Source organism: Canis lupus, chromosome 22 (assembly GCF_048164855.1).
Source record: "Canis lupus baileyi chromosome 22, mCanLup2.hap1, whole genome shotgun sequence".
In the NCBI taxonomy this organism is placed as follows: Eukaryota; Metazoa; Chordata; class Mammalia; order Carnivora; family Canidae; genus Canis; species Canis lupus.
The window spans coordinates 44,116,469-44,128,570 of NC_132859.1; the positions used below are offsets into that span (position 1 = coordinate 44,116,469).

Consider the following 12,102-nt stretch of genomic DNA (forward strand, 5'->3'; position numbering starts at 1 on the left):
TGCTTGAATACCCATCCATACATGCAGTACACAGAGCCCTCATGATCATAATGCATCTCCTCAAAGGGGCTATTTTAAAAGCTATTGCAATAATTAAATCAGTGTGTCAGTTATAGGGGGAAGTGCCATTAGATTTTTGTGTCTGTTCTGGGTCCTCCTTAGGCTCTTGTTACCCAAAATTGTCCTTATTTGTGCTGCATACATTCTTAGGAATGTATGCAGAGATACTGACCAATTTCTGGTTCTGATAACAGATACATTGGTGAAGCAACAGCTCTCCGAGGGATCTCAGGCTTGCGGACATTCAGAGTTCTTAGAGCTTTAAAAACAGTTTCTGTGATCCCAGGTGAGCTATTTTAACTATTACATATATTCATAGAGCATATGCTGGTTTACACAGTCTAATGTCCTACTTTGATTTTTGCAAGAGGCCTATAAAGCTCCAGGGCACGGACAGTTGTCCTCATTTAAAAGACAAACTGAGACCCGGAAAGTAGAAAACACAGTCTCAAGTCCTCATTGCTAATAAGAGGCAAAGTGTGACCTGAAGACTTAGTGTCCCAATTCCTAGGCCAATGCTCTGTGCAGAGTACCTCATGACCTCACCATCAATAAGTGACAAGAAGGTCATGACCTCATTTTATATTCTCATTGTGGGGTTCAGGCAAGCCACTAGTTGGAGGTTCTCATTTATATCCTAAACTAAAAGTATAAACGTGGAAATAGGGAGGAAGGGAGTAGACAGTCCTAGGCTCCAGTGAGTGTCTTTGCCATTTCCATATATCTGAAAGCTTGAGCCTCAATCTAGTCTTTGGATACACAGAGAAGAAAAGAATTGGGCAATTCTTTATTATGGAGAATTCAGAAATGAACATAGTCCACCAGAGCTTATCTTATTGGGTCTTCAAGACCTCTATTGTCACCAGTATCTCAGGGATACATCTTATCCCCACTGGGTTGATGGCGGGATTGGTGAAGACAGAGACCAGGCAAAATATTGAAACAGCTTCTAATTTATGGCCTGGTGGATTATCTCCCTTCCCTCACTCCTGAGAATCCATGCTCTCATCTGGAAAACAGAAACACTCAAGCCATTAGGGAAGTCCTTTCTGCCATTCTATGTCTGGCTCTGCAGGGAAGGATTGGGAAGTCTTTGCCAAATTCCACTGGACGGGCTTCCTCATGAAGAGAGCCATAGTGAGAGATAGTGCTGCCACTTGGTATCTCTCTCACCTAGTTTTAGCCAGGAAGAATCTGAGTCTTGTTTATAAGACCTGTGCAGTCCAGACTTCCTCTCCTATCTTATCTCTCTTCTCTGTCTTGCATCATGTTCCAGAATCTATCTGTGATTCCACAAATAGTCCCTACATTTGCTTATCTCCTAGGCTTTGGCCATGCTGTTTTTCTACCAAGAGAGTCCTTCCTCTCTTTGTTCAACTCATATTCATTCCTCGGGGCTCTGCTAAGTTTTGACCTTCTCAAAGAGACTCATGGTCTCTCCCAACTTCCCCCACACTCCACTCCATCCCATCCTTACACTGCGCCTCAGTTAGGAGTTGCCCCAAGCGTGCCTACCTGCTCAAGAATGTAATGGTTTTTCCCCTCAGTTGTCAGACAACCCCATTATGCTGGTGCCTTAGCTCCCTTGTTCATCCATCAACCTAGGGACCAATGCAGCTAGTGCTCAATGGGTTATTTGTTAACCAAATGACAAGACAAGGATCAGCCCCAGACTGCTTCCCTGTTCAGAGCTCTTTCTGCTACCTGTGAAGCTACTATCTCAAAGAAGCTGATTTCATTCTCCACAGTCACAAGTCATCCCTCCTTAAACAAGCAGAGACCCAAACTTTACTGCCAGCTGTGCTTGTCCCAGTGTCTCTGATGCTCTCACTCTATTGCTGCATTTGTCTCTCTTTGTCTTTGTGTTTCTGTCTTTCTCTGTCTCATTCTATCTCTGTTGCATCTTCCTCTCTCTTTCTCTCTCCCCCCCCTCTCTCAACACACACAGTGAAGTCCATGTGTCTCCATTCTCAAGCTTCTTCCCAGAACAGAAATGAGTATAGAAAAACAGATGTTAAATGACTACAGTCATTAGTGGCCTTATACCTAGCACAGTGCCTGAAATATAGCAGGTACTCAACAATTATTTTTTAAAATGAATCACCACTGCCAGACGTTTAATAACTTTACAGTGATAAAGAATATATCACCTGGGTCTCAGTTGTCTCATCCTTACAATGGAACAATAATCTCTGCCTCTATCTCAGGGTTATCACAAGGTTAAAGCCACAAACTGTGCTTAGAACTGCCCTAAAGTTTGTAAAGTACCTCACACCTATATATAGTGAAAGGATAGGATGGTTAATATGCAGGCATGCCGGGCATATGTGTGTGCTCTGTGTGTGCTACCTCATCCACATGGTAGTGTTGCTGTCATCTTCCCGCAGGGCTGAAGGTCATTGTGGGAGCTCTGATCCACTCAGTGAGGAAACTGGCAGATGTGACCATCCTCACTGTCTTCTGCTTGAGTGTCTTTGCTCTGGTGGGCCTACAGCTCTTCAAGGGCAACCTCAAGAACAAATGTGTCAAGAATTGTGCAGCTCTCAATGAAACGGGCAATTACTCCTCTTATGGAAAACAAGAGTGGAATTTCTGCCATAGGGACGAAGGTCTGGTTGGCAAGGGGTGTGACATCCCTGCATATATTTTTTTTCTATATAGAAATATATTTTGATTCTTCTTCCCTACTGAAATGCTTTTCCTGAGCTGTGTTTTACTTTTGGGGCCCCATTTTCTGTTGTCCAATGTCCCTCTCACAAGGAAATGAGCTATAAACCTAAGGGCAAGTCATTCTGCTATGACAGGCTCAGCTAAAGTCACCGTTCAGCTCTTCTCTTCCCAGATATGACTTTTCCCTTCCAAATGTTCCAGCATGCTTACTAAAAGCACATGGCCAAGGAAACACACACTGCTCAGACAGAAGACTTAGAAGGTGTTGCCTTCATCACACAAGGCTTTAGGTAGAGGGTTCAGAACTACATTCATGGCTTTCATTTCTTCTTTTCGTCTGCAGATTTCTACTATAACAAGCCTGGCACTTCAGATCCCTTACTGTGTGGCAATGGATCTGATGCAGGGTGAGTGCTCAACCCATAACAAAGTACCAGTGCTCAGCAATCTTTTATTTTTTCATTATCACTTTCTGGATAGAGACTGGTTAGCAGGTCCCAAGGAAAATGTAGAAATCAATAAGTCATGGCTTTTGCTATCCCAGGCTCATGGGGGAGGGAGTGTAAGAGTTAGCTTTTGCTATGTAACAAACAGCCCCAAGATTTTGTGACTTAAAACACTAGTCATTCATTTAGCTCAGATTCTGCATATTAGTATGTTGAACTGAGATCAACCTGGTGCTCTGGCATTGTCTGAGTTTAATCATACTACTGCAAACAATGGACAGATTAACGGGGCCAGCTGATCTAAGACAGTCTCAGCTGGGGCAGCTTTTCTGTTCCATGTGGTCTCATCTCCCAGTAGGCTAGCCTGGTCTTGTTCTCAAGGGCAGAGGCAGGGTTCCAAGAGAAGAGTAGAAGTGTGCAAGGTCTCTTGAGACCTAGATTTAGAACTGGCACAATGCCACTTCTACTGCATTCTCTTGACCAAAGCAAGTCACAAGCCAATGCAAATCCAAGGTATGGAGAGATAAAGTTTACCTCTTGACTGGAGGAGTTGCAACAATCTTATGGCAAAGGGGTATGGATACAGGTAGGAGAATAGTTGTGGCCATTTGGGCAAGCAATCTGCCCCAGGAAGGAACTAATATATATTAAATATATTTTGTGTCAAATGCTCTACATTTAATCATCACAATTCCACAACGTGGGTTTTGTTATCCACATATGACAGAGGAAGAAACATGTGCATCAGACTTTACCATTTCAAAATCTTACAGAGGCCAGATACATAACAAGTGAGAGGATTAGACTGGGTGGGAATCAGGCAATGATATACTTTGTGCCCCATTTAAAAGGGCTAGCCACTACTCAGTCTAGCTTTCAGTTGCCAGCTGGAAATGTGGGTCCACTGTTTCCAGCTCTCTTAACTTTTAAAAGAAAGACAAAGAATTCAGATTTTTATGTGAAATCTCTCAACTACAAACATTGGCTACCAATTCAAAAAAATGTCTACATATTGTGGGCCAAACAAAATATTTCTGCAAGCCAAATTCAGCCTGCAAGCTGCCAGTTTGTGAGCTCTGATGCACATACATAAAGATGCTATCCTGTGAAGAAGCAGTGTTATGCTAGAGGCTCCATGTGCTGAAGAGACCCAGTGAGGTGATGGTGGGAGGCAAGGCAGGAGATCAGGGAAGGTTTCCTGGAGGTGGTAGTTGAGGTGAGCACTAAAGGACAGCTGGATGTCTCCAGCTTGGTTGAACAAGAGATGGTTTGGATGGAGGTCATTCCAGGTGGCAGAAGAATGTGAGACAAAGCAGAGGGGTAGGGATCCCCTCAAGCCTGCCTGCTGCTTTGATCACTGGAGCAAGCATGAGCAAAAAGAGTGCAGGCAATAGATCAGCAAGTCTCATCTTTCCCATCTTCATGGTGGGGCTCTGGGACCCTGAGCCCATAAGACCCCAATTCTTGAATGGCTAACAAGCCCAGACTGTCCAAGTGGAGCTGGGAGGGACCTGCATGGAGCTTTGACTTAATCAGCTCACTAGAAAAACAATCTCAGAGCTGAGAATTTGATCAACATAGGCTCCTTGGCTTCTTTCTTCACAAATGCACTTAGCATTTGGTTCTTTGTTTCAGAGATAGAACTGTTCTGATGTTAGTTTGCTTTTGACTTAAATCTAACTCAAAGGCTCCCTCAATGGTTGTTTTGTTTTGTTTTGTTTTGTTTTGTTTTGTTTTGTTTTCCTGTCTGGATAATGGCATTTCTCATGGCAATAGCTCCAGAGTAGCCTAAGCACTGTCTGTGGTGAAGTTGTGGGGTCCACCCATGGCCCCACAGCCCAGCTCCAAAAGAGGCTAGACATCCTGCTGGTCAGGTCCTGGCCAGGAGATAAAGGAGAGGATAGGGCTCTGATGGCAAAAGAGGCCAGCTCAGGATGGCAGTTAGAGTGAGCCCCAAAGGGCATACTGTGAAGATGGAACCTGGGTTCTGTGCTAGGCCACAGAGAAACCAGAGCCCTGAGCTAAGGCCCACACTGATCCGTGGCACTATGGGAGGAAAATCCCATGGTAGAGAACAAGTACTAGGAAACACTTAATGATTTCCAGCATTCTTTCACATGTATTCTTCCAGCCCATTCTTTTGGTCACTTCAGGTTAAAAACAGCAGGAATTTTAGCTTGCAATTTGCATACAATATTTCCTATACTGAAGGCACTATGAGAGAAGCTTTATACTGTGGTCTCATTTAATTCTCAGAGCAGTTCATTGTTGAGTGTAGCAGCTGTAGTGGGGTTTAATGGGAGACATAGAAATAAGGCTACCCTCAGAGTTAACTAGCAAACCTAAAGTAATGGATTGACTCTCTCCTTCGGAGAGCAAACCAAAAGACTCTGTCTTTCAATGTGGGTCTAGAGAGTCTAGGAACTCACAAATCTCCAACCAAGACTGAAGATAGAATTGGAATTAATTATTGTTAAGTTGCTGGGACCCTAATCAATTGTATGGGTCCCAGGATTGTGTGTTTGCATGGATGTCTGGAATAAGGATAGTCCCAGGGATTGGTGTTAGTGGAGGCATGCTGGAGTAGTAGAATCCCAAACTACAAACAAAGCATTACTGTTTTCTCAGCAAAGCCATCCCGCTGGGGTAGGTGAGAGTACCTCACATTCCTTGAGCTTAAAGATACTGCTTGACATCAATTTACTCCTTTATCATGAGACAGTGAAGAGTCAGTCCAGCACTGCCCATCCCAATATTCACATGTGGTCATCTTCAATTTGGCCTTCCTCCATAAGTCAGTCTTCATAGGCTACTTGACATTTATATTTCTCCTTTTGAATAAATACATTGGCAACTGACTTCTTTTCTCTGAACCTCAGCTTCCACATCTGTAAGAAAGGATGGTTAAGATGTTTAATTTATAGCATTTGTAAAGCACTTAGGAGAGACAGAGAGGCACACAGTAAGTGCTCAGTAAGTGGAAAGTGTTGTTTTCACTGTTAGATATAATTGGTGAGTGAACTTGACTAAAGTGAGTCCTCCTTTGATGGACATCTTGGGAGATGATGCCAAACAGCTCAGGTTTTAGGTCTGCATTATTGATACTGACTCTTCCTCCCCTGTTGTGAACTTGAAAAGAATCTGCCACCTTATGGGATCTTGTCTGGACAGTGAGTTAGTCTTCTCAGGCTACTCTCCTCTGCATGAAACTCCGAAATGAAAGTATTTTCATAATAGTGAAAGGGAATAGAGGGGAAGGGAGAAGAAATGGGTAGGAAATATCAGAAAGGGAGACAGAACATGGAAGACTCCTAACTCTGGGAAATGAACTAGGGGTGGTGGAAGGGGAGGAGGGCGGGGGGTGGGGGTGACTGGGTGGCGGGCACTGAGGGGGGCACTTGACGGGATGAGCACTGGGTATTATTCTGTATGTTGGCAAATTGATCACCAATAAAAATAAATGTATTATATAAAAAAAAAGTATTTTCATCCCCATTTAAGTGGGCAAGAGAGGAATGCCTCAGTGGTTCAGTCAGTTAAACGTCTGCCTTTGACTTAGGTCATGATCCTGGAGACCCAGAATGGAGACCCGAGTCAGGCTCCCTGCTCAGCAGAGAGTCTGCTTCTCCCTCTGACCCTACCCCCCTCATGCTCTCTTTCTCTCTCAAGTAAATAAAATCTTTTTAAAAAATGGGCAAGAAAAATTGAACCTTAAAGAAATCAAGGTCGTCCAGCTAACAAGAGAGGGGGCAGGCCTTGAACTCCAATCTTTGACTTCAAACCTTATGATCTTCCTATAGCCCTGGGCTGCCTTGTCCCCAGTAAGTATGGGCACTGTGCAATTGATGACCTTCTCTATTCTTGCTACAGCCACTGCCCTAAAGGTTATCTCTGTCTTAAAACATCTGACAACCCAGATTTTAACTACACCAGCTTTGATTCCTTTGCTTGGGCTTTCCTGTCACTGTTCCGCCTCATGACACAGGATTCCTGGGAACGCCTCTACCAGCAGGTATTGGTCTGCATGTCCCCCTACAGACTTGGTTGGAGGCTGGGGAGTCAGATGCATGCTTACATTTTTCCTGGAGGAGACTGGCAACATCAGGGGCCCATTGACTCTGGATACAGATCTCCTTTCTCTTGAATCTGTAGACCCTGAGGGCATCTGGGAAAATGTATATGGTCTTTTTCGTGCTTGTCATCTTCTTGGGATCCTTCTACCTGGTCAATTTGATCTTGGCTGTGGTCACCATGGCATATGAGGAGCAGAACCAGGCAACCATTGATGAAATTGAAGCCAAGGAGAAGACATTTCAAGAGACCCTGGAGATGCTCCGGAAGGAGCAAGAGGTCTGTGAGAGGTGGATGCTTTGTGAAGTCTATTGCAGGCTGCACATTCTTGGGCAGAGGTCTGGACAAGGCACTGAGATTAAGGCTTTCATTCTAGGGACTATAAGAAGATTCATCGTACCTTAAGGACCATCTTAGGTCAGGTTTTCTCAAAACAGAACCTGAATAATGATCTTGTGCAAATGATTTATTGAGAGATATTCTCAGAAAAGGGAGAGGGAAAGAAGTAGGATGGGGCAGGAGAAGAATTAAATAAGAAAGTGGCCTCAGCTAGAGATGACCTTCAGCCTGATCCCATCAGAACTCTGGAATATGACTTGTACCACAAAGTTAGCTGTATCTTGAGGCAAGAGGGTTGGCCTTTTGTATCCCCATACCCACCCCAGCCAAGTGTACAGTCAAAGGAAATATTCTACAGAATACCGTAGCTGTGATCCATTAGCAGCTAACACTCAAGCAGCTGGAAGATAAGTGCACTGACCTGGTAAAATGGATTTAGGCAGGGCTTCAGCAGGGCATACTACAGGGTGTGAATGAAAGAGATTGATCCAGAGGGAGCTCTTCCTGCCATGCCTCAATCCCACCACCACCCAGGTTCCAATCCTGACCTTCTCTGTTTTAGATGCCCTCACCTCAGTGACACCCTATGTCTGAGGGACACATTCATGCTAAGTTTAATCACATACTGTTGGCTGCAATTGCTGTTCTCTCTCTTCAGGTGCTGGCAGCGCTGGGGATTGACACAGCCTCTCTCCATTCCTACAATGGCTCACCTTTACCCTCCAAAAATGCCAGTGAGAGAATGCGCATAATGAAACCAAGGGTGTCAGAGGGCTCCACAGATGACAACAAATCACCTCAATCTGATCCTTACAACCAACGCAGAATGGTAAAGGGTTCAAGTTTGTGCTCTAAAGATTATCCACCTTTGCAGCTGCTATGGACAATAGGTTGGAGTGGGAAGACGTTTGTAGCAGGGGGGACAGCTGGAGGCACAAAGGTTAGGAGGATGTTATAGTAATCCAGACAACACACTCCCTCCAACCACCAAATGGTGGCTTAACAGGGGTGTTATGGACGTGGAAAGGGGGGTGGATTATGACTTTTATTGGGGGTAGGAGACAGTAAGACTGGGACTGTGGAATGTGGAAAAAGGAGAAAGGAGTCCAAAATGACTCCTAGTTTAAAGAGTTGGGTAATTAGATGGGTGGTGATTCTAGGGCAGGAACACTGGAGGAAGAATCCAGGTTTGTAGAGAAAGTAGTGAGCCCGTATCGACACACTGACCTTGAGTTGTCCATGGACCTGTGGACATCAAGAGTTAGCCTTCTCCTAACAGTCTGACCTGCAATTCTGTCCGAGGTGCTGAAATCATTTACAAGCTTCTGTCTGATCTCACGCCTCAGTGCCCAAAACCCAAACCTCACTTGTTGTTGGCACAGAAGTTTCCGGACCCATCTCTGTGATGCAGTCCAGCCTAGGAATAACTTCAGTACCTCACTTTCAACCCTGTAACAATTCTGCTCACTACTCAAGTCTTCTATGTCCCACTCCCTATACTCAACATGTTTCCTCCAACCACATCTCTCTCCCTTGAAAGTCCTGTGTACCCCAAACATGCCCTTTCCAGAGACCTTACTTAGAGATGATAACCCCTTTATGGAAGAATAGTTCCCACACTAATAGTATGGAAAAGGGGATCTACATAGCTATTGTTCAGGCCTCCTAACCCTCGCTTCCCTCTCAATCTCTTCTCCTGTGCTCATCTGAAGGATGTTCTACTTTTTATAACACAGTCTACAATCCCCAGACTCTGTGTGCCTATATGTACACAGACATGCCCACATGCACACTGGTCTCAGTCACATACACACTTCAGCATTTATCAGATTCTTTGCCTTTCCCTTCCTTACTCTGCTTCTTTTGAGCAGCGCCTGACACGCACAGGGTACAGATCAGAAGACATTTCAGAGGGGATTTGACTAGGGCTCTGACAATCACAGAACGGGATGAATCACAGCTTCCATGGAAATGTCAATGATACTGTGAATTGGCCTCTGGTTCTCCTCATTCAGTCAGTCCCACATAGATTAGCACCTGGATGTCCAATAATTGTTTGGTGTATATGTATTCATCTCTCCAACTAGATTTACCATCAAATGGACAAAAGAGGAGCAGTGTCTTGTTAATTCAACAATATTAGATGCATGGTATAAAAAGATACAACTAAAACACAGGCCATTTCCCAAGGACTTCCTTTAGTGGAGAAGGCAGATATAAAAACAGCTACGTATTATGTATTATATTAGAGGAATATACATGGTGTTTGGGGGACAGAAGGGGCAATATCCTCTCTTACGGGGGTGGAAGTGTATTAGGAAAGGCTTCATGGAGAAGGAAATAATTGAAATGAGTAGCAAATAGTGAGAAGGGGTTCCTCCAGTAATTGAGGACTGCAGGGGAGGGGTGGAGGAGTATTTTTCAGGCCTAAAAGAGAATATGTGCAAAGGAAGGGAAGCACCATTTGGATACTTCTTTAATGCTCACTAATGGACTGGAATTCATTCAAGGATGTTTCCCCTTCCTCTTTTCCTAGGTGAGCTCATGTAGTAAATAGACCATAAGCAGTTTTTATATAAAGCCATTTTCCAACCAACAGCAATAAGTGAGAGAGAGGTTGGCGGTAGCACCTAGGAGAGACACAGCAAGGGTTTCAGGGAAACCACAGGTCACCAGTTGTTCTGCTTGGATGAGGAATTTTAAGGCAAGTCTAATGCTTATATTCAGAGGTCATTGCCCACCATTTGTCAAGTAGGTTAATTCTGAAATATTAACTGATGGCCAGGGAAACACTACCTGTCAAATATGGGACCAAAATCTTCCAGTTTTTTCATTGGTTTGCTTAGTGTCCAGCTGCAAATAACTCAGACATATCATTTTTAATAAAGATTTGCGAGATCTGCTTCTTCAAATGTGGGATGGATTTGTGGATTTTTTATGAGTTCCATAACCCTTGGACATATATTCTAGGTAAAGAGTGCTCTGTTTATAATACTGAGATTGCAACAATAGTTGCTAAACAGGATTGGGTCCCAAATAAACCAGAAAAAAACACTTCAGTTCTGTGGACAGGGGGATAAGTAAGTGTCTTGTAATGTACAAGACATCCCAAATCCAGTAGGTTAGTAAATAAAAGAAATTAAGGAAGGGGGAAATATTCAGCAGTATGATCAGAGTTTGCTGGAAAGAGTGTAGATCTTCAGAAATACTTCACATGACCTAGGACAGAACTGATAACTTGTTATGGTCAAGCTCCTACCATGGTCATGGGTACTAGCCAACCCAGGCTCCAGGGACTCTGGGTGTGTGAATTAGCTCCTTTCCTCTGGCAACTGTAAGCCTCACATTTCTCTCAGCGGGAGATTTTGATGGGAAATGTTTATTGATTTGGAGGAATGGCATTATTCTTCCAGGAAATTAAGCTGTAACTCTCCCTTCAATCTCCTCATTGTTGACTATTCAAAGTTTCCCTCAAGGGATCCTGGAAGCTCATTACATTACAAAGCTCTTGTCTCCTCCTTTGCAACACAAACTCTCACATTTATATAGGCTGTATCTAATGAATTGCAGAACCTAATTTTCAGACAATAAAGTGCACTTGTTCATTCAACAACCATTTACCAGGCTTGTTTCAGTATTGGTGTGCTTAATAGTCTCCTTAGGTCTCAGCCTTTCATGTATAGCTGGGAATTTAAGACAAGTTTGTCCAACCCTATGGGCAAAGGCTGTAAAGAGACTATCTCTCTAGGTGACAAGGTTGACTTCTGACATCCTTGGCCATCATGACCTGTTTGCTGATATGAAGCACCCTGTGATCTCTCATCTCTCCTGGACTTCTCCCAGGATATGTCAAAAATATGCATCTCCCTGGTTCTTTTCCCATATTTATCTAGAATACCTCTTAGGTCTGTGTCTTTAATTTTCTTTTGGAAGTTCATAAGAATAAGGGCTGGGAGATGAGAATGAGTGGAGGAAGTATTGAACTCCAAATTTGCCTGCAGGATGAGCTTTATCTCTTACTCCTTTGGGACAATGCCCAGTCTTTCCTAGGCCTCACTTCTGGAAGACGCAGGGCTAGTCATGGCAGTGTGTTCCATTTCCGTACCCCTTGCCTGGATACCTCATTCCCTGACGGGGTCACAGATGATGGAGTCTTTCCTGGAGACCGTGAGAGCCATCGGGGCTCCCTGCTGCTGGGTGGAGGTACCAGCCAGCAAGGCCCCCTCCTAAGGAGTCCACTGCCTCAACCCTCTAACCCTGGCTCAGGACATGGAGAAGACGGACACTCCACATTGCCCACTGGTGAGCTTGCCCCTGGAGGCATCGAAGTCTCGGTAAGTTTGTCAGTGCTCCAGACTTTTCTGGGCTGCCCTTAGGAAGAGGCCAAGAAAACCTGAGTGTCACTCATGGAAGGGTCCTTTAGGCAACACTCTGTCTAACATTTCCCAACTACCCCCATTTTACAGACAGGTTAAACCTGATCTCAAAGAGGTTTTCTGGTTTAATCTGTAGTACA

The 12,102-nt window shown here is 44.2% G+C and overlaps 1 protein-coding gene across 3 annotated transcripts in view; it reads left to right on the forward strand.

The window, feature by feature from the left end:
* SCN10A (sodium voltage-gated channel alpha subunit 10) overlaps positions 1-12,102 on the forward strand; it is an 89,625-nt gene that overhangs the window by 21,782 nt on the left and 55,741 nt on the right. For 2 of the 3 annotated variants that reach the window (XM_072793306.1, XM_072793307.1), the window contains exons 5-11: positions 255-346; positions 2,448-2,639; positions 3,071-3,137; positions 7,047-7,188; positions 7,329-7,526; positions 8,245-8,415; positions 11,627-11,920. In XM_072793306.1, coding sequence (XP_072649407.1) covers positions 255-346; positions 2,448-2,639; positions 3,071-3,137; positions 7,047-7,188; positions 7,329-7,526; positions 8,245-8,415; positions 11,627-11,920 — 1,156 coding nt within the window. The remainder of the gene's footprint in view (positions 1-254; positions 347-2,447; positions 2,640-3,070; positions 3,138-7,046; positions 7,189-7,328; positions 7,527-8,244; positions 8,416-11,626; positions 11,921-12,102) is intronic. The other variant, XM_072793308.1, reaches the window with a different exon arrangement.